This window comes from Phyllostomus discolor, chromosome 7 (assembly GCF_004126475.2).
Source record: "Phyllostomus discolor isolate MPI-MPIP mPhyDis1 chromosome 7, mPhyDis1.pri.v3, whole genome shotgun sequence".
Lineage (NCBI taxonomy): Eukaryota > Metazoa > Chordata > Mammalia > Chiroptera > Phyllostomidae > Phyllostomus > Phyllostomus discolor.
This window is the reverse complement of record NC_040909.2, coordinates 30746703-30773273: the sequence shown is the minus strand read 5'-3', so window position 1 is coordinate 30773273 and position 26571 is coordinate 30746703. Positions and strand designations below refer to the sequence as shown.

At 43.6% G+C, this 26571-nt stretch overlaps 1 protein-coding gene across 1 annotated transcript in view; it reads right to left on the bottom strand.

The window, feature by feature from the left end:
• LOC114501611 (inhibitor of carbonic anhydrase-like) overlaps positions 1–22715 on the bottom strand; it is a 38318-nt gene extending 15603 nt beyond the window's left edge. Inside the window, exons 1-11 of the mRNA XM_028518270.2 lie at positions 22585–22715; positions 20761–20933; positions 13771–13879; positions 12807–12983; positions 12009–12156; positions 11203–11258; positions 8140–8318; positions 5778–5952; positions 4763–4905; positions 2139–2229; positions 911–967 (exon numbers count right to left, since the gene is read on the bottom strand). Of these exons, the coding sequence (XP_028374071.1) occupies positions 911–967; positions 2139–2229; positions 4763–4905; positions 5778–5952; positions 8140–8318; positions 11203–11258; positions 12009–12156; positions 12807–12983; positions 13771–13879; positions 20761–20933; positions 22585–22627 (1351 nt within the window). The 5' untranslated portion in view covers positions 22628–22715. The remainder of the gene's footprint in view (positions 1–910; positions 968–2138; positions 2230–4762; positions 4906–5777; positions 5953–8139; positions 8319–11202; positions 11259–12008; positions 12157–12806; positions 12984–13770; positions 13880–20760; positions 20934–22584) is intronic.
• Between the last annotated feature and the right edge of the window lie 3856 nt (positions 22716–26571).

Genomic DNA, 26571 nt, shown 5'->3' with positions numbered 1-26571 from the left:
TCTCAGGATCCTTCATCACAGTCATTTTCAAACCTTAATGTGCCTGAGAACCAGCTGGTGGCTTGTTAGAACACAGAGAAGTGGCCCTATCCTTAGCATTTGACTCAGCAGATCTGGGGTGAGGCCCAAGAATTTTCATTTCTAATGAGTTCTCAGGTGATGCAGATGCATCTGGTCCAGGTACTACACTCAATGGAGAAACACTGCTCCAGCCAATGCCCAAGATCAGTACTTTAGAGACAGATACAGACGCCCTCTGCCTATGTGGAGGCACAGATGGGAGAACTTGTCACCTGCTCCCCTAGTCTAAATACGAGATTGACTCCCCTGCTATTCAAATGCAGCTGGCTAAAAGCTAAAGAGTGATTTCATTTTCCTCCTCATCTTCATTAGCAGCAAGGCCCCAGAGTGTCAGCAACTGGCTCCTGCCCCAGTGCGAACCTTCATGCAGAGGTGGGCAAGCAGCACGTGACAAGAAACAGTTCGGTTGCTCAGAAAGGGCACAGGGTTTCCAGTCAGCCACCTCTTCTCGGGCTCAGGTGTATCCACTTCCTGGCTGTGTGGCTTCAGTCAACTGACACAGTCCCTGAGCCTCACTTTTCCCATCAACATAATGTGGGACAATGACGCCCACATACTAGAGGATTGCTGAGAAAGCAAACAGGAATCGTGCAAGCAGGAGTCCTGTCAACTGTAAAGTACCCTACGGATAGTCATTATTAGTACAGCTTCATGACCGACTTGCTCCTTAACAATTAACTTGTCTTCTTCTCTTCTACTTCTCCTGCTCCCCTCCTCCTCCTTCTTTTTCACAACTCTAGTAATCTTTGCTTATTTTTAAGGTTCTCCACACCCCTTTCCCAGGAATAGGCTTCACCCTTGAGCCCCAGTGTTACTGAAGCTGGCTCACCTTCCGTGAGTGTATTCACACACTTAAGCCCAAGCTGCTCGTTGCCATCTTTAGGCACTAAAAAGAAAAAGAAAAACAATTGAGGTACATGGTGTTACAGTCCCACAAACTCATTCAAAGTCATGAGCTTCTCAGTCATAAGAGTTAAGGATAACATGAGGAGAAACACCCACTAAGCAGTTTCTCATTGGTCATTAATGAGCTAAGATTTGCAGTCCCATCTTACCTTCTCTTCCCCAAATCTTTGCCATCTGAACATTAGGCTTCATCCCAGAAACTCCCCAACACTTAAGCAGATGGCAGAGAAAGACCATGAGATGCACTTTGAAAGGGAGGCAGAGACTACTGAAGACCTTGACAAAAATGTGATTAAAGTCATCCTGACATCTCTCTTCCCTTCAGAGCTCTGGCCTGTGATAGGCAATCATTATATTCTCGCTATGTTGGAGGGCAAAGAATCAGTCCGTAGAGTCAGAAAGACCTGGGTGATGTCTTTATTCTACCTTGGACACAGTATTTATGGCAACTTCTCTAAGCCTTAGTTTTTAACACCTGAGAAATGGACATATCACTCTGTGTGTTACAGAATTGTTTCATTTTGAAGGATAATGTATGGCTTCTTGCTCACTGCCTAGTAGATGAGGTGCTTAACAAATGGTACTGGTGAAATCCTCTTCTCTGGCTTTATTTTTTCATGTGGACAGATCTCCAAAAAATAACATGACCAGGTGGTCACACCCCTCAGTCTTTCAGTGCAGCTGGCATGAGCCTATTTTGGATTAGTAAAGTTAGCAAAAGGATTTAGGCACACTTCGCTCAGCCCCTTCTTTCTTTATTGAGGATAGTGGAGAAAGGGTGGTTTAGAGCTTCTCACCTATAACAAAATGTTTTCCTCTGCCCTCAGCCATGGGGTAAGCCAGCAAACCTGTTCTCCTGAATTAGTGGGCAACTCTAACTGAAGTGCAGTTTGGCAAGCACTTCAGCCACTTTTATACCATGCCCTCCCATATCACCATTTCAGTAATAAAGGTGTTATTTTCTCTTTTTGCCTAAATCCTACGCCTGTATCTTAGTTGGTTCTAACATTCGGGAAGAAGGGTGTTACCTACTAGTTCCCTATACTCCAGCAATAGTTGTTATTATCTCAAAAATTAACTAAATGATTTCCTCATCTCTAAGTCCATGGCCCAGAGGGAACACAACAGCGAGAGACACTCCCTCCACTTACTGTAGTTCTCCGCCAGGACAGGCACTAGACCACACTTGCCCGCCGTGTACATCAATCCTCCATCTAAGCTCATGGCATCAGCTTCTCCTTTCTGAAGTTAAGAAATAGATCAGTGGCACAACAGTGAGGTTGTTATCCTGTCTCACTGGCTCTTGGAATTTTCCACCTCATTGGCTTCTTATCACATATCCTTGTGATTAACCAGATCATGGGTCACCCAAAGCTTCTGCCACATGAACATGGGTTTAGAAAACTGGACATGTATTAGGCCTGTGACCCAGGAGAAAGAGTTCAACCCAGGGCATGCCAACTGTGGACATGCCCTCACTAAACTTTCACCGTGCAATTGTCATCAGCGGTCCATATGGCCAGACCCAATGACTGCGTTTACCTGTTTCTGTGAAACACGTTTCCTTCTGTATGGCAGAATTCAACTGTGGTCCCATAACCCCTAGCACAGCAAAGATTTTTAATAAATAATTAAGTACTCTACTTAAATAATTCATTATAGGCATACCTCAGAAATACTGTGGTTTCGTTCCAGACCACTGCAGTAAATTGACTATCACGATAAATCAGGTCTCACAAACTTTTTGGTTTCTCTCCATGTAAAAGTTATGTTTATACTATACTATAGCCATTGAGTGTGAAGCAGCATTATTTCAAAAACACAATGCACATACCTTAATTTTAAAATACCTTATTGTTAAAAATACTATTATCTGAGCCTTTAGTTAGTATTAATCTTTATACTGGAGGAGGATCTTGCCTTCAGCCTAAAAAACATCCAATATCTACAAAGTGCGATAAAGCAAAGCACAATACAATAAGATATTCCTGTAATAATTAACTTCTGGTTTTAATCAATGAACTTTTCCAACAGAGCAAAAAAATATACTTACAGTCATAGATAAGGTCATCAAGAAAAAAACACAGACACACACACACTCTTTGCTTTTGACCTGTTAACTGCCTTTCTAGAAGTCTGTAAAAAAAAAACACCTACTATTTAAGACAGTAATAACTCTATAAGGAAAAACTTGCCAAGCTCTTACTATGCTCCAGGGCCTTTATTCTAAACACTTTCTAGGGACCACTTCATGTATTCCTCACAAATCCAATTAGGCAGGTAGTATAATTCTCCCTCGTTCACACATTAGTGAACTGAGGCAGATAGGGATTAAAGAATTTCTCCAATAGATGGTCACCAAGACTTAAATGTAGGTAGTTTAACTTCTTAGCTTCTGCTCTAAGCACTATCCCACAAGCCTCCAGGATCCGACTAGTCCGAAGGACACATCCCTAAATACTATCCTACACACATGTTGTTCATCCACAGAACGGGTGGAACATCTACCTCATAGGCTTATCATGAGGATTAAATTAATTAATGCAAGTTAAGGAGTCATAAACAGAAACCTTGGCTGTCACTGATATTAAAGGCATACTCAGAAATACTGATGATTAAAGGACAGAAGTCTTCACTCCCGTATTATCTGTAATAGCAAAGAATTTAGAGATAATTTGTATAAAGACATTTAAAAATTGGTTAAATAAATTGAGGCAGAAATATTTGGTGGAACATTCTGCAGCCAGTAAAACTTATTTTAAATGAATACTTCATTACCTAAGAAAGTACACCAACTATATTAAAGACTTTAAGTAATAATAAGAATAACTAACATTTATTGACTGCTACAATATGCCAAGTAATGTTATGACCACTCAAATTCATGTAATCCTTATAATTGACAAAGTTGAGAGACTGTATACATTACACGATCTTAATCTTTTGGGTTGGTCGCAGGGAGGTTTACAAAAATTAGGATCTTCTTTTCTAAGAAAGACTGTCTCCTAAGGTTGTCAATTTTTCAGTCCTTTTTTTTAAAGATTTTATTTATTTATTTTTAGAGAGGGAAGGGAGGGAGAAAGAGAGAGAGAGAGAAACATCAATGTGCGGTTGCTGGGGGTCATGGCCTGCAACCCAGGCATGTACCCTGACTGGGAATCGAACCTGAGACACTGGTTCACAGCTCACGCTCAATCCACTGAGCTACGCCAGCCAGGGCAATTTTTCAGTCCTTTATGTATAATTTTTTCTAATCACAAAAGTACTATCTGTCCATAGAGAAGTGGAAATTCATGAGCACAGCTTCATAACTCAAAAACTATGTGATAATGATCTGAGTTATGAAGTTGTGAATGATATTGTTTATTTTTCATTTCTCTTTCAGCATGTAATACTTTTTATCTCCAGAAAACATTAAACTTTCAACTAAAGCACTGAAAATGTTGATTTGCTTTCATAATCCACAAGGGATGCCCTGACCACACCCTGGGATGTCACCCCACCTTCTACAGGTCCTGGGCAAGACACTGCTCAGAGCTCCCTGGTCACCGGAACTGAGCACCAGATGAGTTTGGACCTTGGGCTGGCTCTTTGTTTCTGACCATCCGTGGGCTGCAGGGGTCAGTGGGATGGAGTAAGATGGGGCTTTGGAGAGTAGGGGAAACACACAAGCATCTCAGCCTCATGGCTGATGTGGAAGTGTCCGGGAAGACCCAGTAGAAGTGCCACATGTGTGGGTGTCCAAACCCAGCTCTGGAGGCAGGGCCTTCCTTACCACGATGGCAGCAATGCAGTCCTCAGTGGTCTCCCTTGCGGTGCACGTTAAGATGCCACCACTTGTGATGCTCCACTCGTCACACTTGGCCATTTCATGGTGGCCCACTGCGCACCACTGCACCCTCTGGGAGTCTCTCACACCTAGGATGGGTGGAGAAAAGCCAGTGATCCAAAAGAAGCTCCAAGATGGGTTTGGGGGTTTAGTGCCACCGGCTGCAGAGTGGCTGCCCAGTGGGGTCCCCATGGGCAGCAGGAGGGTCTTGTGCCCATATCACCACTCATGCCTCCCTACCACTGTCTAGGAGAAATGGGACCTCAGTTCTCAGAGAGAACAGTGAAGGCAGAGCAACCCTAATCTGCCTCGTAACCTCACCTTCTCAGGCATCACCTTCCCGGGGAAGGCCTCTCTGAGCTCCAGCCCATCTCAGGGCCTTCTAGGGGGTGTTTCTTACAGGACTGGGTTCTCCCATCCAGATAGCACTCCCCAGCTGGTAGTCACGTGTTCTGTTCTGGGTGGGCATGCTTGCTCTCCCTCACCCAGTGTCTTTGATCACTGCAGTACACCCACATCTAACCCAGTGATTTGGTAGATGCCCAGGAATTATTGGTTGACTAAATGGAGGAGGAAAAAGAGAGAAGGAAGGAAGAAATAGAAGTTCAGAGGAAGGCAGGAACTGGATTAAAACCCTCTGAAGTTCTAGTTCTCCTGATGGTGGCAAAGGCCATGTTCCCACTTCAGTTTGGGTTGGGCTATTTCCCTCTCAGACAGACCTGTTATTGGGTGGGGCAACTCTGGTTGATACACAGAAGTCAGAACCATCATTCAGATTGTTCATAATCTGAAGGTCGTTAGGTCTTCTCCCCAGCTGAACAGAAAATCCCCTCATTCACACTCAGTGCAGTTGGTAGCTTCCCTGGGCTCTGCAGGCCGGTGAAGAGTGGGTGAGCTGAGGCTTGTTAGGAAAGCCTCTACGACCCCCACCCTGCCTCGCTGCCCTCCTGGGATGTCTTACCATCCCCTAGTAGAGCCTGAATGGCAGCAAAATACTCGTATCCCAGGTACAGCTTGACATCCATCTTAGGTGGGACTCTTAAAAACCCATGGGCGGCGTCTGTGAACAGCAGGTCCTCCCCATGAGGAGAACTAAAGAGCTGGAATGTTGCTGACTTGCCTTTTCCAAAATGTTCCTGTTAAAAGGATAAGACAAACAGTGGCATGGAGAGGCAAAGGGAAGACAAACCCCAAACCAGACAAGAACAGAAAGGGGGGAAAGAATGAGCGCCTGAGAGTGAAGACAGAGGCCAAGGCCCTCCAAAGCCCCTGTGGCTCACGGAGTTCTCAAGTCTCTCTCCAGGGAACACTTCACCCAAACACCAGCTTGTCTGCCTTGTTGGGACTCAGGAAAACTGCCAGGGGCTGCCCCCCAAATCTGTACGAAGGGCCTTGGGCTCGTCATGTGCCAGGCAGCTGCCCCCTCCAGTGCCGTGCTCCCACAGGGCATCAGTGAAGGCTGCCTCGGTTCTGGCCGTCTGATTGCCCCAAGTGGCTCCAGTGATCCTCCTCCTGGAGCAGCTGGTGACCCACTCTACCAGGAGTCCTGGGCTCCTCTCCCACCCCAATCCTGCCATTGAAGGGTTTCAAGCAATCCCTTTCCCCTCTGGCCTCCAGGAAAACAAAGGGCCCTTTGCCTATGACTCCCTCTGACTGGCCCAAAGCTGGTCCCGACTGTCCCCTATGGCAGCACCTACCCACACGCTCTTTCCTGATGCGGACACTGGCCCACAGTGTCCGCGGCGTTATGGATGAACACAAGATAAATTCACACGGACTACCGAGTCCTGTGGAGGGACGGCATGACTACTCTCTCAAGGGGAGAGCACCCCAATCCTTCCCTTCACAGGTTTTTATTGGAATCAATTTGCACAGGAATATAGGTAAAGCTCATCAATCATTGTCAGGTAGTAAAGATCAAACAATAGATAGCATACAGAGACCTACAAGGGCTTATTCTGAGTCAGGGTCTGTTAGCTAAGGGGCTACAAAACTTTGGGAAACAAACTCTTTTCCTGCTTGGGCCTTTATCATTTAATTCAGAGCATTCTTAGCAAAGCAGGTTTCACAGGAGTTTATGTATTCTTTCTTAGGCCTGATCACCTGGGGAGCCCGCCCTTTGCAGCACAGGGCTGCACTGCCCTCTGTCATTGTTTCAGGCTTAAGTTAGGCAGGGGAAGTAAGGAGGCCAAGAGATTAGGAGACTTCTCGCAGACAGAATGAGGACTCAGGCTTTGTCAAAGCCGAGGGTTGAGGGTCCATCACCCCCTTTCTCCATAGCCCCCCAAGTCCTTCCCTGGGACCTCCACGTGATCATGCCTGTCTTAGGTCATTCCCCTCTTGGGGAATCTTACCCATCATTGGCTAACTGATCAAGCATTGGGGGCCAGTTGTGGAAAAAGGAGAAGAAGCAGTGCTCCTGCCAGGGAGATAAGCTTTGTCTCCTTAGTGGCTTCTGGTCCGAAGGTCTCTCACTCAGCCTTAGCCATGCGGGGGGAGGGGGGTGGTACAGCTCCTGAAACCAGGCAGGGCAGCTCCCAACACTTTCTGATGTCTGTCTACTTTTTGCTTTTCTGGTGGCTCTGCATACAATGTCACCTGCTGCCTCCTCTGGCAAACCTCCACGCTCCCTTGGGGTGCACACAGCCTATACCTGGGAGCCCAGGAATCTTCCTGGATACACCCAGCAAAGCAGTCCTTCCGTCCTCTGCAGAGTACATAATCCATGTCTCCAAGGTTGTACATCCCATCTGGTGATAATTTCTGTGTGTCGACATTTCTTTGCAGGCAACTCAAGGGCAGGGGTTTGTCTAGTTCATCTCTGAACCCCCAGTGCTGAGCAAAGAGCACCGATGGGCTGCGACTGGGTAATGAGTGAGGACAGGCTGGCAGAGACTGCCACCAATGCAGGACAGAGAGAGGAATGCTCATGGAGGGGTGCCTGCCACCGAGGGACGTCGGGAGGGTGGGATCACATGCCAGCGGGATAACAGGGGAACACTTCATGGTGGTGGGGTGGGGGAGACAATGTGCACTGCATCCTGAGAACCCCTTTAGAACCGAAAAGAACACAACGGGGCAACGAGGAACTTCTGCAGAGTCTGTCCCCCAGGGTGACAGTGGCAGGTGAGGGTTTTATGGCCTCTGCTGTCTGTAACATTTATAGACTGGGTGGCTTGTCAGTGAAGAGGAGGATGTGTGCTGTGGTCCTGCAGTGTCCTGAACCCAGAAGGACTTCTAGTGTGGCAACAAGAGAATGGAGGACAATGCCCCAAATCCAACCAGAGACTCCTGAACAGTGGGGAGGACAGTAGATTTGGTACCTGGGCCTTGTTGAGAAGCTCCCAGATTGAGTCCTCCTTGCCATCCACACTTCGGGCCACAACGGCATGGGAAGGGACTTTGCCCAGGTGACACTCTTTATATTTGTTCACTGGCTTCCGGGTGTTGTCTCTGCAGAGCAGCTCATACTGGTCCCTCTCAGCCTGGTTTGCAAAGGTTTCTGGGAGAAGAAAGACCAGAGGAGCCAACAGACTGCAGGCAGAGCCATCAGCTGTGGTCCCCCCTCCTCACTGAATCACAAACTACTTGACCTTGTTGAAACAATTTTCTAGGCCCAAGATAGAGCCACTCCTGCCCAGCATGCCACATTAACAAACCAAAACTCAGATAACTTTGATGTCCCTGTAATGCTCTGCTTGACCAGAAACGCACTATCCAGTCAGTCCTCAAATGCCAAGCCAATTCTGGGCTCTATACTTCTCTCTTTGTTCTTTCTCGCCCCAAACAAGGTTGACAACGTGGCCCCAGCCAATCAGATATTTCCTATGTGTCTCTTCACTGTTCTGTATTCTTTGTCCTATAAAAGCTTCCTATGTTCCTATTCATTTTGTACTTCTCCAAATGGAGATTGCCTGCTTCATGAAGTGTTAATAAAGTGTGTTTATATCACCAAAGTTTTTTTTCTTTAATCATTCTTTTAACAATCCTAAGAGGAGTGAAATAATCTTTTTCAAATGCATTTTCCACAGATGAGGAACCTGAGGCCTCAAGAGATGAAATGACTGGTTCTCATTGCAGACAGCCGGGGCTGGGAGGCATGCTTGGCCTGGGGCCCTCCCACTGCCCCTCGTCCCTTTGGCTCTGCTAATATGAAAGATGTCAGCAAATGTTTAGTGAGCACTCAGAGTACACCCAACACTGTGCTGAAGTCCCTCCACGCTCTTTGTCATTTAATCCTCATAACAGTTGGACGAGGCCAGTGATGTGATTATCCCACCCAGAGAAGAGGGCACAGCCTCAGAGAGCTGAGGTAACTCATCAAGCTCGCTAACCTGAGGTTGACACGTGGCCATGCTAGGACAATCCAGGTCCCCCACTCTGCAACACTTCCCTGAGGGCAGAGCACAGCAGGGAGAGATGGTGGAAGAGTTGAGGGAGGGACGGAGCCTCAGGAGCCCAGTCAGGGCATTCCACAGGGACAGAGAAGGACCAGAAAACCTTGTGAGAAAAACAAGCTCTTTGGTTCCCCTTATCCAGCTATTAAAAGATGTTCTGGGTTGAACTGTGGACCCCCCACCAAGATTCACATGTTGAAGTCCTGATCCTCAAGACCTCAGAATATGACCTTATTTAGGAATGCAGTCATTACACATGTAATTAGTTAAGATAAGGTCATACTGGAGTAGGGTAGGCCCTACTCCATTGTGGCTGGTGTCCTTATAAAAAGGGGAAATTTGGGCACAGATAAGTATGCACACAGAAGGAATGCCATGTGGAAAGAAAGACAGAGATTGGGGTGATGTGACTAGAAGCCAAGAAACGCCAAAGACTGCCAGCAGACTACCAGAAGCCAGGAGAAAATCATGGGACAGATTCTCTCTCACAACCTTCCGAAGGAACCAACCCTGCCAACATCTTGATCTTGGAACTTTGCCTCTAGAACCACGAGACAGTAAATTTCTGTTGCTTAAGGTACTTTGTTATGGCAACCCTAGCAAACTCATGTAAAAGGTCTTTGGGGTTGATAAAACCCGCAAAGAAAAGGAGTTATAATTAGAGTCCTTGTGAGTATTACAATCTTAAATAGATATGGATATAAAAATTTTAAATGATTTAGTAATGTTAGAATTAAAGGACAAGAGTTCACTATGATCCTATAGTTTCGGAAAGAAATAACTTTGCCACCTCGGTCACTCGCCACCAGCATTCATTTTCACCTCTGAAGCCCAGCAGACAGTCTTTTATAGACTTCTGCTTTTCTAAGGGGTGTTGTGTAACAGCAGACAAGTGACTTCCAGCAAAGATAAGTCAGGGTGGTCTGGGACAGCCTGTTGCTCCAGAAAGTGAGGATATTTTCAAATACTTCAGGGCGAGTGTTAGAAGATACTCTTCTCTAACATAACTGTGGTAACTTGAGCAAGCAGAGATTACAATGACAGTTTTTTGGAACAACTTGATCCTGGGAGATGAAACCCATAGCTGACCCCACTAATTAAAATGACTGATAATAAGATGTTCATCAATTACCAAAATGCTAACAAACCAAGTCCATGTATAGTAATGAGGAGACTGTGGATTGTGAATGACTGAACAAAGGAACAAAACACTGGAAACTCCTATTTTGTGTAGAGAAAAGACTAGGTTAGGCGGAACTAAGCCCCATGTGAAAAGTAAGGACTTAAAATTTTCCTTGAGGTAGCAGACATTAGTTTTCAAATGAACCTAGCATAGTGAATATACACTTGGCTTTAAACATCTTAAGTGGTACAAGTATGTTCTGTATCTAATAGAAATTTAATTGGTTATAAAACCCAAAATCTGTAACCTCAACTTGTCTGAAAAACTCTTTATTTGTTTGTTTGTTTGTTTGTTTCTGATAAATTACCCAAAACTCTGGAAAGATATTTTTATTAAATGTAGAAATAAAGAAGAAATACATTTTTGTCCATGGTAATAATGCTTTTGCAACAGATTTAATTGTACATGTGTCAATAAGTTCTGAAATAATTATGATAATTTGTATGTTTGTTGAAGGTTTTTGAAGCTTTTAGGAGCCATTTATAATAAGCATTTAGGAGAATGTGATTACATTTGAAATCAGTATTTCAGTGTCTAAGAAAATTTGATTATTAAAACTCAGTTTGTTTTACCAGTTGTTAAGTAATGTTTAAATGTTCAGAAAATTTGTTTAGTAGATTTACAGACTGAACAAATACAGCACTAAAGAATGTACAAATAACAAAACTGTTTTTATGCAGAAACTCTCTTCGTTCATCAAAGATCTTGTCATAACCCACCTCTGGATGCAGGGAAACTTTCAGGCAAAAACCAGTTCCCCCTGCCAGGGTGTGACACACGTGATTCTTGCTCCATCCAGCACTTACCTGACATGGTCATGTGTCTCACGAAGCTCACATCCCCCGCACCTTCGAGCAGACACCTTAGGAACAGGACAGCTGAAGTCAGACCACTCTCCAAGACAGGGCCCTGCCCCTCCCCCGTGTAGCCCCTCTGAGGTTCTGACCTGGCCACAGGCTCTGAACCCCCACAGCCAGGCCCAGGCCTGAAGCAGAAAGGAGCCCTGTAAGCCACACCCCAGGCAACTCTGGTGGGGGATGGTGTGAAAGTAAGACCCTCACCACCCTCTTCAAAGGCAGCCAAAAGCAATAGATTGTATTAAAAATAAAGGTTTAAAGTCTTTTACATGTAGGATAAACTCTAGGTAACCTTGGATTCCTGGCCAGTTTAGCTCTGGTTTTGAGTGGTAGCCATTTCTCTTACTAAGCATGGAATAGGGAGAGGTTCCTTATGGGGCTGAGAGGGAGGTAGGGAGAGGCAGACACAAGAGATGCTCCAGTAGGAAGAAGCAAACTGGGAGGCCCTGGCCTTTAACCCAGCTAGAGCCCAAGCCTATGTCTATGGATCCCAGAGTCCCAGAGGTGGGTCCATCCTCTCCACCTTCCAAGAGGGTCCAGAAGGGTAACACAGGCAGACCTCAGGCTCTGGGGACACAAGCGGGGCTCCCACACAGAAGACTGTTCCACGGGATGCTTAGGAAGCACTCAGGACCCTGGGATTCACACTGACGCTGAAGGTGGCCTGGGGCAGCCCTGTCTACTCCCTTAGTTGAACCATCTTCAGAGTGTGTGGGGGTAGGCGGGGTTGGGGGAGAGCAGGGAGTCTCACTCACTTGAGGGCACCCGAGTAGCCAAAGTATGGTTCATGGGTAGAGCAGGCACACTTGTTGCTCCCTTTTCCTGCACACAGTTGACACAGTTTGGGGAAGGCTGTCCGATCTGCACAGGGGACACAGCTGCCCGCGAAGAAATTGCCCACTGCTGCTCAACGCAAAGATGTGGAACAAAGGGCATGAGCCAGCCTGGCCAGACAGTCACAGCTCCCAGCCCAGACTCACGTGTGAACAGAGAGCACCCAGAGCAAAACCAGCATGCAGGCCCCAGCTGGCCTTATGTGTGGCCCCTCTTCAAGATCAGGGTTTCAAAAAGGACCAGGTTACCCCCTGCCTTCCCCCAGAATTAAAACTCTGCCTGCCACCAACAAAGGCCTGTCTCAGGTCACTGTCAGCTCCCCTCTCTACCTTGTCGGATTGGAACATTGCAGACAGGGGTCTCCTCTGGAAGCCATGCCCAGGAGATGCCAGGCACACCTGGGCAGGTGCATGCCTGCATAGCCAGCAGATGGCCACCAGAGAGAGCTCCAGCAGAGTGGGAGACACATGATCCACAGAAAGGAAAGTGCCCCAGGGAAGGGGACAGTAGGGCCCAGGGACCTTGGACCTGCCTGAACCTTCTGTCGGGCCTGATGCCCTCACCCCCACTCCTCCAAACATTCTCTGCTGAACCTGGTTAACCTCCCACCTCCACCCCAAGAGTCCTCACACATGATTATGTCTGAGTGACCTCAGGGCGGCCTATGTGCGCACCTACAGAAGGGATGCCCCAGGGCACTCACCCTCCTGCCCACTTACCTTTCTCAAGAGGATCATGTGGCTCAGGCAGTTCCAAATAGAGTAAGCCTATGGGGACAATCCACCCAGCAGACCTGCCAAGGCCTGTATGGCAAGACTTTTTGCCTTTGAGCTGGTTCAGCTGGAAGCCGCTGCCCTTCTTCACCATGGCCACAGCATAATAGCTGGTTTGTGGATCTGCAGAGACAGTGTGAATGGAAGTCCTGCAACCTGGGCCCCAGGGAAACACTGCTCATCACTGCTGGGCTCCTGACTAGGGAAGAGGAAGCCACAAGCCACACTCATGTTGAGCTGGGTGGGCTGGGAGGGAGGGGTCAGAATCAGTTTCCTAGGCTTGAGGGGAAAGAAAGGATTACAGAGGGGACATTTGTAATAACCCTCCAGGCAAACACAGGAAAGAAGCCAGGTGCACCTGTGCCCTGAATGATTTTTCCTAGCCTGGCCCTGTAGGTTGTCTGCCTACACCCACCAACCCAAGCCTACCAGGAGACTAGAGCTGTGGCACAGAGGCCACACTGCTGACTCCAACTATTTCCTATCCCCTGACACAGGGGCAGGGGTAGCGAGGTTACCCTCAGAAAAGTCACAAGGCTGTTGGGACTCCGCATGTGTGCTCCAGTGTGGTTTGTCCTCTGAGTGAGGTACCTGTGGTTCTTGGAGGCTTCTATATACAGCTCTGAACTCTAATGGCTCAGGTCAGGCTATACCCAGCCTGCTCTGTTTCTCCATGAAGCACATTTCCTGGCCCAGGAGGTCAGTGTCAGCCATACCAGCCCTCAACCAGCCCAAAGGCACAGAGGTCTTGAGCTGTGCCTGTGGTGGCCAGTAGGGCCCCTCACTGCCCACTCACTCTTCTGTCACCCTCCTCAACAAGACAAGACTCTACCAGGAGAGAACAAGCATCTCTCAGGGGAGAACAATGGCCACAAACAAACCGTCTCTGGGGTTCCCGGGAAAAACTTACCTGCTTCTGAGCCATAGAACTCTGCCACTACAGGTTTGAGATTGTAGGGAGCCAGGCCTGCCTCATACACCCAGCCTGCATCCAGTGTCATAGCATCTGCTTCATTTGCCTGAAAGGAAACAGCCCAGACACCAGTGAAGCTCTCCTTCTAGGAAAGCCCACCTAAGCCCAGGTGAGTGAGGGTGACTGGTGGGGCTTCTTGGACCTGGGACCTGAAAAACCATCAGCTTGGCCACATCACACACTAACTCAAGCTTCAGTGGGCTCCAGCACTCTGGTGAGGAAACTGGGCCACCATGTTCCTATTCCTCCCACATAGAGGAAGGAATAGATTATTTTTCTTTTCCTTGGTGAGAAGTCTGGTTCTTGGCCCAGAAAACCACATGCGATCTTTTGAGATCAGCTTCAGTTCCAGAGGCTTCAGCTAGCAGGCCTTGTGGGGGAAAACTGCCTTCCCCCCACCAGCCGGGGTGGACAGCCCATGCACTGCAGGCTCTGAAGGAGTTTGCAGCCAATGACTTGGGTCTGCCTGCCTGGCCATGCTTTTACACATGTTTACACTGAGAATTCTGGTGCTTTGCTCCGGTGACCTCTTTATCTTAGTCCTTCTGCTGAGGCCTTCTCAGAAGTCACTGTGAAGCCCTCCTTCTGGGCCAGTGGGGATTTGATGATACTCTTCTCCACTCTGATTCAGTGTTCAGTGGTGTGCCTTCCTGTGCTGGGTCCATAGAACTGCAGGACTGTTTCATTCATGGATTCAGTGTTTCTCTGGGTTTTAACTTCTTGCTTCACTCTGCACTAAGTGCTAAACGATCATTACTTCCATTATGGCTCATTTTTCATTTACTTGTCTGCTCAGGCATGTCACAGCTCACCACCGTCCAAGTCAGCTGTGTTTTACACATTAAAAAATAGAGACACAGAAAGTTTAAGTCACTTCCTCAGGCCACAATACTAGTAAGTCATGAAGCTGAGATTTGCATGCAAGCAGTATAGGTTTATTACTTCCATTATGCTGTTACTTACTAGGGTTTTGTTTTATTGTTTTTTTAGTTTCTGCTTCTACTAAATCTCAACCTTAAACTAATATTTCACTTGAAATATTATATGTGCCTTTTCATTAGTTCTACAGACATTATTAAATGTCTAAGTATATAGACATTTAATAACAAATTGTATTGCCTTTTTTGCTGCTAAATCATATTTAGTCAAAATGATCTTTCTATAAGCCTCTGCCAGTAGTCCGTGATAGTTTTTATTGAACACATTACAAGGCAGAAGCTATAGCTCCACGATTTGTGTCATGTTACAGGCAAGCGGTAAGATAGACGAAAGAATTTTTCAGTGAATTAAAATGATAATGTAAGTCAAATTATATATTTGTGTAGCTGAAACTTTTCTTCTTAATATTGGGTTGTTTGGTTGTTGTTTTATTGTGATAAAATACATAACAGAAAATTTACCACTGAACCATTTTTAGTGTACACATCAGTGCCATTACATATATTCACATTAGTGAATGACCCTTTCAACCCACAAGACATCAGATATGAAATAATCTTGAGGCTTTCTTGGAATCACAAGAAGTAGATGAAACCCCCAGAGACTCTCTACACCAAACCCACACACTGTAGAACAAAGATAAATAAGGTAATAAATAAGAGTTTTTCCCAGGGCAGTGAGGTTGGGCCTTTTTTGGACAAGACACCAGGATCCCAGGCAGGAATCACTGGAGCCTCAGGGACCCAGGAACCAAGGAGCCAACGCCTAATTCAGGGGATCCACTAGAGCAGCAGGGATTCTGAGGGGAACCTGAACCAGCAGGGAGAGGGAGGATTAAAATCAAACATGACCTCCCAGGTGCAGATAACCAAACCCAGAGTAAGGTAAGGCATAATGCATGCATATGAACAGACTTGGGCCTTCAAGGATTGTGGGGGTTGGAACCATCAGATGCAATGGAGAAGAGGTTCCTATGTGGTATTTAGTTTTATGCACAAAGTGAAGGCTATAATCCAAGGATAAGCCTAGAATAGAAAATTACCAGGAATTAAAAGAAAAAAAAATTAACTGACACTTCTAGAGCCCAGAATATAACTGTTGAAATCAAAACATGAATGAATGGGAAACCGATGATCAAACATGTTTAAAGTCTAAAAAACTATTAGAACCAATAACTGACTTCAGTAGAGTTGCAGGACACAGAATCAATATACAGAAATCTGTTGCATTTCTATACACCAATAACGATTAGAAGAAATCAAGAAAATAGTCCCATTTACAATCCATCTGAAAGTATAAAATACCTGGGAATAAATTTAACCAAAGAGGTGAAAGACTTATATTTTGAAAGTTATAAGACATTGAAGAATGAAAATAAACAAGATAAAAATAAATGGAAGGATATACCTTGCTCATGAATAGGAATAATTAATATTGTTAAAATATCCTTACTACCTAAAGTAATAATATACAGATTTAGTGCAATCCCTATTAAAATAACAATGGCATTCTTCTCAGAATTAGAACCAATCCTAAAATTTGTATGGAACCACAGAAGACCCTAAATAGCCACTTAATAACAAAAAAAATCTCGAGAAATAACAAATTGGGAGGTATCACACTACCTGCTATTAAACTATACTACAAAGCTACAATAATCAAAACAGTATAGTACTGGGATAAAAACAGATAAATAGATCCATGGAATAGAATAAAGAGCCCAGAAATAAATCCCCACTTATACGGTCAATTATCTATGACAAAAAAAAGTTAAGAGTACACAGTGGGGATAAGCCACTCTCTTCAATAAGCAGTGTTGGCAAATCTGGACAGATAAACACAAAAAGATTCAAATGGACTACTTTCTTACACCATATACAAAAATAAACTATAACTGGATTAAAGACTTAAATGTTAGACCTGAAACTATAAAACTCCTAGAAGAAAACAAAGGCAGTAAACTATTTGACATCGCTGTTAGCAATATCTTTTTGTGTTCTAGGTTGAATTGTGAGTCTCCAAGGTTATATCTCCTCAAACAAAATAAACAAAAGGAACAAACAAATGGGGCTACATCAAACTAACAAGTTTTTTGCACAGCAAAGGAAATCATCAACAAAACAAAAAGACAACTTACTCAATGGGAGAAGACATTTAAAATATACATCCAACAAGGGGTTAATAGCCAGAAACATATAAATAACTCATACAACTTAACACCAAAAAAACAAACAATCCAATTTTAAAATGGGCAGAGGACCCGAATATACACTTTTCCCAAGAGAATGTACAGATGGCCAGCAGACATGTAAAAAGATGCTCAACATCACTAATGATCGGGGAAATGCAACTTAAAATCACAATGAGATATCACCTGTCAAAAGGGCTATGAATAAGTCTATAAATAACAAGTGCTGATGAGAAGAAAAGGGGACCCTCATATGCTGTTAGTGGGATTGCACCTCAGGGTAGACATTATGGCAAACACTATGGCGATGCCTCAAAAAATCAAAAATAGACTTGCCATACAATCCATCAGTTCCACTTCTGGGTATTTATTCAAAGAAAACAAAAACACTGATTTGAAAAGGTATATGCACCCCTATGTTCATTGCAGCATTACTAGTAATAACCAAGATATGGAAGCAAGCTATCTATCCATCAATAGATGAATGGATAAATATGTAGCATATATAAAACATATACATAATAGAACATTATTTAGCAATAAAAGAGTGAAATCTTGCCACTTGCAACAATACAAATAGACCTAGAGGCTACTATGCTATATGAAATAAGTCAGACAGAGATAAATACTATCTGATCTCACTTATATGTGGAATCTAAAAAGACTAAATAAATTAATAAACAACAAAAAATGTAGACCCATATATAGAGAAAAGAAATTGATGGTTGCCAAAGGGGTGGGGGTGGGTGGTTGGGAATGAAAAAAAAATTTAATTAAAAGCTTAAAAATAAGAAAAAAAGAAATATCAACAGTTTTATAAATAAACAAAGTGTGAATTAGTATACTGGAAACCATGCCTAAAGAATTTATCCTGCATGCTGCCAAAAAGATGATAGAAGGTTTTTTTAATGATTAAAACATATGGAGGCTACATTAAAGAAGACCAAACATGTCATCTTGGAATCTAGATTAAAAAAAATAGACTAAGTTTTTAAAAAGACAATAGCTACAAGTTTTCCAGAACTGATGAAAAACATGGTTCCACAGAATGAGTATTCCCTAAGCAGGATAAGTACCAAGATTTCCATAGCTGGAAATATCAGTGTAAATTTGTGGGACATCGTAGACCAAGACAATGAAATCTCAAAATTCTCCAAAGAAAAGGCAACTGAGAAATGACAAGACAAACTACACTTCTCAATGACTACATTGGAAGTCAGGAGATAGTGGAATAATATTTTTGAACACAATGAAAATGTCAAACTAGAATTATACATTCAGCAAAATTACCACTCAAGAATAAGGGGGAGATTAAAGCATTTACAGAGAAAACAAACAAGCAAGCAATTGACAGAGATTAACATCAAGGGATTCGGTCTAAAGGATCATCAAAAAAACATATTTCAAAAAGGAAACACATCCAGAAGGATGGTCTGAAATAAGAGAAAGAATGGTGAACAGGTTAAATGGCAAAAATTGTAAGACAATCCAAATATTCTCTCTGTCTCCCTCTCCCTCTTTCTAAGTTTTTAGATATATGTAAACACATACATATAATACATACATAGATACACATACACAAACACACATGTATATAAACATGTCAGAAATAAGTACAAATTTATATTCGTACTTATAACATTAATAACAATAATGTTCCCATTTATTGAATTTATTGGGATGACACTGGTTAACAAAATTATACAGGTTTCAGGTGCATAATTCCACAACACATCACCTATACACTTTTGTGTGTTTAGCACCTCAAGTCAATCAATAACAATAATTATTAATGGTCTAATCTACCACATAAAACAAATAAAGTTGTCAGATTGCATTAATAAACAAAACCCAGCAATATACAGTTTTCAGAAGACACACCAAAGCATGAGCATACAGAAAGTTGAAAATAAAGGATTGGGAAAAAAGGTATAGGAGGATGCTAACCAAATAAAGCTGATGCGGTGTGTGTGTATCAGAATTTAGTCAAAAAGCACTGCAGAGATTGAGATGATTTCATAATGATAAAATACCATTTCACCAAGAATGATATGGATTATTCTCTCATACACTGCAGGTGGGAGTGGAAATCAAAATAACCACATTGGGTTTGCTTAAAAATCAAACACATTTGGCATTGTCTTAAAAGTCTAACGAATATCCCATGGCTCAGCAATTCTGCTTCACGTATATGTGCAAGAGAAACTTTTAATACTTGTGTCCCAAGATATTTGTGTAAGAACATTCCTCAAACACTCATTAAAATAACAAAAATCCTGGAAATAGTCCAAATGCCTGATGACCAGAAAAGAACAAATAAACTGTGGTATACTAACATAATGGGCTATTGTAGAGCTCTGAAACTGAATGAACAATAGCCACATTCAGCAACATGGCTGTCTCAGGATAATACAGGGGCAAAAAAAGAAAAAACAAGTGTCAGAAGACAACACATAATAATGTCACATTTATAAATTTTTTTAAGAAGCAAAACTATCAGTCACTCACACATACCTATGTAAGTCTTAAAACTAAAATAAAAGGCAAAAAACTCAGGATTCTGTTTGCTCAGGCAGGGGAAACACACAGGCCCCTCTGAGTAGGCCCAGCAGTTATACCACCGCAAGTGACTCCATTCCCTCAGAATCCAGTGCTGCCACAGAGTAGCCCTACAGACATAAACTATTGGCGATAATGAAGGTTTCAGAACTTGTGATGGGTTTGTGCATAGTATTGTTTTATATTATTAACACATTTAAAAATAAAAAAGGGCATGCATAGACCAAAGCTGAACTTAGGTCATAGTTCAAGGCTTATAATTAAGCCATGATGGTACCTGAGGTCCAATTTAAAAACAAAAACAAAAACAGAACACAAGAATTGTTTGTACTGAATCGCTGATTCCTTGAGTTAATCAAGCTCATCTGGCTGAGTCTACTTCTCCCACATTATGGCTCCTTCTAGTCTCCTCCTTGCTCTGCCCTGCCACCCTGGCTTTCCTACAGCAACTCAGACAAGCCCAGCTCTCCCCTGTCTCAGGCCCTTTGCACACGCTGTTGTTCAATGCCTGGAGTATTGTACCCTGGCTCTTGGCTTGCCCATGCTCACCCCTGGGGTCTCAGCTTCATTGTTCCTGCACAGGGAGATGTCCCTGACACACAGTGCTCTGTCAGAGTGTTCCACTTTCCCCCTTCATTGTACATCACAGAATTTGAAATTACATGTCTGCTTGTTTGCGTGTTTTTCTTCTCTCCTGACTAGACTGTAAGCTCATCAAGAGTAAGGACCACGTTTGTTAAATTCACTGCAGCCCCAATGCCCAGCACAGCAGCTGACACAGGCTCAAATGGGCAGGAACAATGTTGAAGGAGAGAAGAGGATTTTAGAAAACCAGAAAACAAAGGGTTCAGCTGTCACCTGCAACCCTGACACCATTTTCCTCCTCCCTGTGAGCATCATTCATCTACTTCCCATGACGTAGCAAGAACTTCCAAATTGTGTTATATGATCATTTTGATAGCAAACATTCTTGTTTTTTCCCCTGAATTCAGAGAACATAGTGCCTCAAAATGGTCCCCTTTCAGAGCATGTTGGACTTTGCTTTAAGACTCGTTAAAGTCTTAACGAGTCACTCGTCACTCTGGTCACTCCTATGTCCATTCCTGAAGGGACTTTATTAACAGTGGGGGTTGACTGCCCCACACATCAGCCTCCTATGTGTGAGTACAGATTAAAGAAGCACCAGGAGCAAGGGAAAGTATGGATTATCCTCCACTCTCCTTTAGGCAGCAGTGACTTACTACGATGGCCTTGATGCAGTCAGTGTGGGAGGTTTTCTTCACACAGCTGACAAGAGGACCAGTTTCAGGTTGGAGTTTCTGCATACTGTCACGGAATTCGGAGCACTTAGTGGCCTCATGAGTGGAGATGGTGCACCATTTCACAGTTTCCCTGGGGACAGCCAGACACAGCCCTAGGAGAGAAAGGCCAGAGGTCCTTGTTACAGTGGGAGAGACGGCAGCACCCTCTGAAGGGACTTGAAGGTACATCCCTCTGTCCTGTCCTCCCCCCACTCCTGTCCGTGAACAATGAAGGGTACAGATTCCACTGCATTCTCAGGTGGGGACAAGAGAAAGGGAGGCAACTCTTGCCTCTGGTTTGTAAACACAGAGCGGACTGGAAAAACAAACTTTTGGTCAGCCCATGACTTGGCCAGGGGAGAAGACGGAAGAAGAAGAAAGAACACAAGCTCTATCCGGGAAGGGTTGGGACAGACCCAGGTGGGGTGCACTTGGATTTCCCTGTGGCCACAGATAGCTGGACCACAGCTACCTTTCCCCCATCCCCAGCCTCAGATGAGCTCACTGTGAGACCCTATGTGGCAGTACTGGGTGGGGAGGGCCCACCATAGCACTCCTTGTCCTTCCTGCCTTCCTCTTCCTCTGCCCCACCCAGATTACCCCTCCCCCCAGGTAAGATACCCAACTCCAGAAATGATTTAAGACAGCTTGACACCTGACCAAACCAGGGCGGGACTGAACCAACAATCGTTGAGCCGGGGAGGGTTCTGCATATGCCTGAGCTCATTAACTTTACACCATTACCTTTGTACAGTTACCCAGCCAAGAGCCCTGCTCACCCCACAACACAGGATGGCCACCCCTACATTCATGTGCAGGATTTTTACTAGTTAGATAACTCACTTGTGTCTACATCTCTGCCATTAGATAAATTATCTCATTTCACTTTCACAGCAACCATGTCTTATTGTGAAAAAGCAATTCGTACTGAACTGATGAGGAAAACAGCTCAGAGAGGTCAAGGGACAGCCTAGAGTCACACAGCGCTGAGTGGCAGGTGGATCCCATCCTAGGGTGGCTGTTTTTTCCCCTGCCTTCCTCCACCTCCCTAATGTTTGGTGGGGATGGGGGTGGTGTAAGGTTCAGAGCAGGAAAGATCCTCAGGTTAGACACCTGATGCGTCAAGCACAACTGACACGTGCTCCATGCTCTAAGTCCCTCTCAACAATAACCAGTGAGCCCTGGGAAAATTTCTTCTCCTCTGTCCCAGTTTCCTTCACTGTAAAGGGGATCAACAGCCTCTAGGTCAGCGCTCATGAACTTTTTCCGTAATGGGCTAAGTAAATAGTTTAAGCCACACAGTCTCTGTGGCAACGACTTAATTCTGCCCGTGAAGCCTGAAAGCAACCATGGACAACACTTACCTGAATGAGCATGACTGTGTTCCAATAAAATTTTATATATGGACACTGAAATCAATTTCATATCGCTTCCGTATGTCAAAACTATTCTTCTGATTTTCTTTCAACCATTCAAACATTCTTAGCTGCACAACAGCAGGCGGCAAGCAGGATTTGACTGCTGGTCCTGGCTTGTGAACCCCAGCCCTAAGGAGGCTAAGGGGTTTCTGCTAGGACCAAAGTTGGTCAGGTGCCCGGTGCATCCATGTGCGCGTAAGGCATTTGGGGTCCAAGCGGACGCTAGGCTGCTACGGGGCTCCTTAGACCCAGGCAGTGCCGTGTCCCGCTACAGCTGACCCTCTGCCAGCACCCAGTCCAGGCCTGGAGGGCCGGCCCCCACCCCGGATCCCAGTGTGCCACTCACCCAGGGCCCCCGCGCACAGCAGGGTGCAGATGGCAAGCCTCATCCTCCGCGGAGAGAGATACACCAACCCGGCTCCTACTGGCGTCCGCGAGATTTACCTGCCCTCCAGGGCCTGAGGGTAGGGGCGGGTCCTCTTTTTCCACAAGGTTTGCCCCTTCAGGATGATCGCGGTCGCCCTACCCCCATCTTTCCCGGGGCCAGATCTCCAGCAGCCCGGGCCCTCCGCGGGGCTGGAGAGCTGCAAGTTGTCTTCCACTCGCCCCCCGCCCTGAGGCCGCCCCTTCTGCCCAGCGCCACCGGAGCTGCGAAGCTGGACCTCTGGAGCGAGGGGTCCGCACCTGGGAGGTGAGACCGAAGCAACCCTGCAGCCCGCGGGACTGGACCAGAGCAATCCGCCCGGGGCCCAAACTTCCCTGACCCCCGGGGCTTCATATTTTGCACATATACTCCTGGGGAGCGGGGGCAGTTCGCACGGTGAAAACTGAGGACCATCCGCCCAGGAAAGCATGTGCACACGTATACACAACGTTTCCAACACAGTTTTCAGGGATCCCCATCCGTCATGAGTTGGAAATAGCTAGTGTATTTCTGGTCAGGAACTCAAGCAATGTCTAGACCAGTAATCCCTGCTGAGCACCGTCACAAAGAAAGGATACGAGTCCTCTCCCCGGTGAGACCCTCATTAAGAAGTCTCCGGCATAGGATTTATCTGCCGCGAGTGGGTGTGGGTGGGACCGCCCCATCTGTCTCCTGGCTCTCTGCCCCTCCTACCGGTCTCCATGAATGTGACTTCTTTTATTCCTTGGTTGCTGGACTTCTATATGGCTGGATTTTCTGACGGTTCTGGGTGATAGTTGTTTTGTAGTTTAGCTGTAATTTTTGCTGTGGTTGTGCGAGGAGGTGAGCTGTGCTTACCTACGCCTCCATCATGAGTGGAAGCCATCACGGGTAAATGACTTTTCTTAACATGAAATTTTTTTGCCCCAAACGTTCACTCATTAGGTCTGGGATTTAAGGAATTAATTAGAAACTTCTAACTTGTGTTATATAACTGTAGTTATAAGCTGAAGGACCAGATTCCACGGGGATGCCCAATCGACCCAGCACCATTTACTAGAAAGATAATTCTTTTTTCACTGCACTTTATTGTCAACTTCGTCAAAAATCAGATAACTTTATAGGTGTTTCTGGACTCTCCATTATGTTCTGCTGATATGTATATCAGTCCTTCCACTCAATGTCTCACTGTCTCAATTTCTGTGTCTTTAGAATAAGTCTTGACATCTCATAGTATAAAGTCCTCCAGTTTGTTCTTCCTCAAGATGAACTTGGATTTATTTGTTGCTCTGGCTTTGCAGTCCCGTGTAAATTTTAGAATTGACATGTTCTACAGAGATTTGATTGGAACTATACAGGCATGTAAACCAGTTTGGAGGGATTTTGTCAATATTAACATCTTGACAACATTAAGACTTGCAATTCATAACTATGTTACACCCCTCCAATGATTCAGGCCTTCTTTACTAGGTTTTCTCTTGATAATATTTTGTAACGTTTAAGCCTTTTTATGTTAATGTGGGGGACTACCCTACTTGATTTTTAAACGTTAAACTACTATTACATTTCTGGAATAAACCCCACTTTGTTGTTATGTATAATGCTTTTCATTTATTGCTGAGCTTGGATTTTTGATATTTTGTTTAGGATTTTTTGCACCTGTCCCATCTATTTTATGACAGATTTATATATATTCATACTATGTAAAAATACTATTTCTTATATTTGTTATATGTAATACATATTATGTACATGTATGTATAATATATAAAATACTTATCTATATATAATATATTGTATACATAAAATACATAATAAACATATCTGTACATCTGTATATATATATAACCATATTTGAAAATTGTATTATTTAGTTCTATCTTTGGTTTCTTTTTTCTTTTTAAATTTATTGATTTTAGAGAGATAGAGATGAAGAGGGAGAGAGAAAGAGAAACATCGATTTGTTGTTCCACTTCTTCATGCATTCATTGGTTGCTTCCTGTGTGTGCCCTGACTGGAGATTGAACCCGCAACCTTGGCATATCAGGATGATGCTCTACCTAACTGAACTACCTGGCCAGGGAAGATTTCCATTTTTAATTGAATCATAGTTGACATACAATATTAGTTTCAGGTGTATAATATAGTGATTTGGTATTTTTATACTGATTTCTTTTTTTCCTATTTTTCTATTAGCACTCAAGAGGTGTGTTAAGTTCTCCACTATTATTGTGAATTTGTCTGTTTCTTCTTTTAATTCCATCAACTTTTGCTTTATATATTTTAAAACTATGTTTTTGAGTGCATACATATTTGGGATTGTGATACCTTACTGGTGGGTTATTTCTTTTATTATTATGATCATTATAAAATGCCTCTTTTTATCTCAATAATGTTTCTTGCTTTAACGTTTTGTCGAATATTGGAGTACTTACATCAGCTTTCTTTTGGCTATGTATGCATGGTATACTTTTTAAAATTCTTTTGTATTCAGTGTTTCTGTGTCCTTATATTTAAAATGTGTCTTTTATAAGAAGCATATATTTTAAAATTCCATCTGACAATCTTAGACTTTTCATTGGTAGAAGTAATTCGTTAACATTTAATGTAACTACTATTATATTTGGTGTCATCCACTGCATTACTATTTGTTTTCTCTTTGCTTAAGCTGTTTTTTGTTCCCTTTCCTCTCTTTCCTCCTGTTATCTTTTAGATTAGTTTGTTTTTTTATTTAGTCCACCGTTTCCTCTCTATTCACCTGTTAGTCACATATTCTTCCCCTCTTTTTTTAGTGAGTACTCAACAGATTACAACACACATCCTTGACTTAGGGTGTTAGGAACATCATCATTTCTACAACTTCCTTGCTGATGCTGGAGACTTTGTAACGTCTGAAGTTCATGGACTCGCTTTTGTCTGCAGTATTATTGCTATGCACTTTTCATTACATTTACAGTTTGGAAAGTCATAAAATATTATTTGTTAAGTCAATATTTATTTATATGTCACCACATTTTTACTCTTTTCATTGCTCTTCACTCCTTTCTCAATTTCTGTGTTTCCAGCTGGGATCATTTTTATTCTGTCTAAAGAATTCTTTCTTTAGGACAAATCTTCTGGCAGAGAAATTTCCCAGGGTTTTAAATGTTTTTAACTAACAATTTTGTGGAGTTTTTTCCCCCACTGAGTATAATATTCCATTCTTTTAGTTCTTTTCTTCTGCAACTTTAATAATGTCACTTTACTCTTTTGTCGTAATTGTTGTTGAGAAGTTAACTGTTGCTCCTTTGAAAGTAATGTACCTTTTTCCTCTGACTGGTTTTAAATATTCTCCTTACCTTCTTTATCTCCTTGGTTTGACCACAGCATGTCTCAGTGTGATTTTACCCTAGCTGTGAATAGATGGGTAATATATGGGCTGTTTTTCATCACTTTTTGGAAAATTCTCAGCCATTGTTCATTTAAATACTCCTCCTGCCTATTCTCTGTTGACTCTACTTCTGTGACAGTAAGTGTTTGTATGGTAATCTTTTTAAAACAAGCATGTATCATCATTTTGGTGGGGGTTGGGGGTATTTCCATTCTATCTTTTTCTCACTGTGCTTTAGTTTGGATTTTTTTTATTGACCTGTCTTCCAGTTTGCTAGTCCTTTCTTCTGTGCATCTGTTGTACTATTAAATCCATTTATTGAAAAATTAACATTATTATTTCCTTTTTTGTGCAAACTCACATTTTAGATTCTTTTGTAGAGTAACTACTAACAAGGTTATTTCTGAGTTGCAAAAATTCCTTTTTCGTGGTTTTGCAGTCCCTGCATTCCTCATTCAGTCTTGGTGCCACAATCAGACAGACAGAAAGCCCAAAGGTGCTTTTTCTTGCATCTGTAGTAGAATTGTTGCCTTTTTCACCTCTAGAATTTTCATCTAATT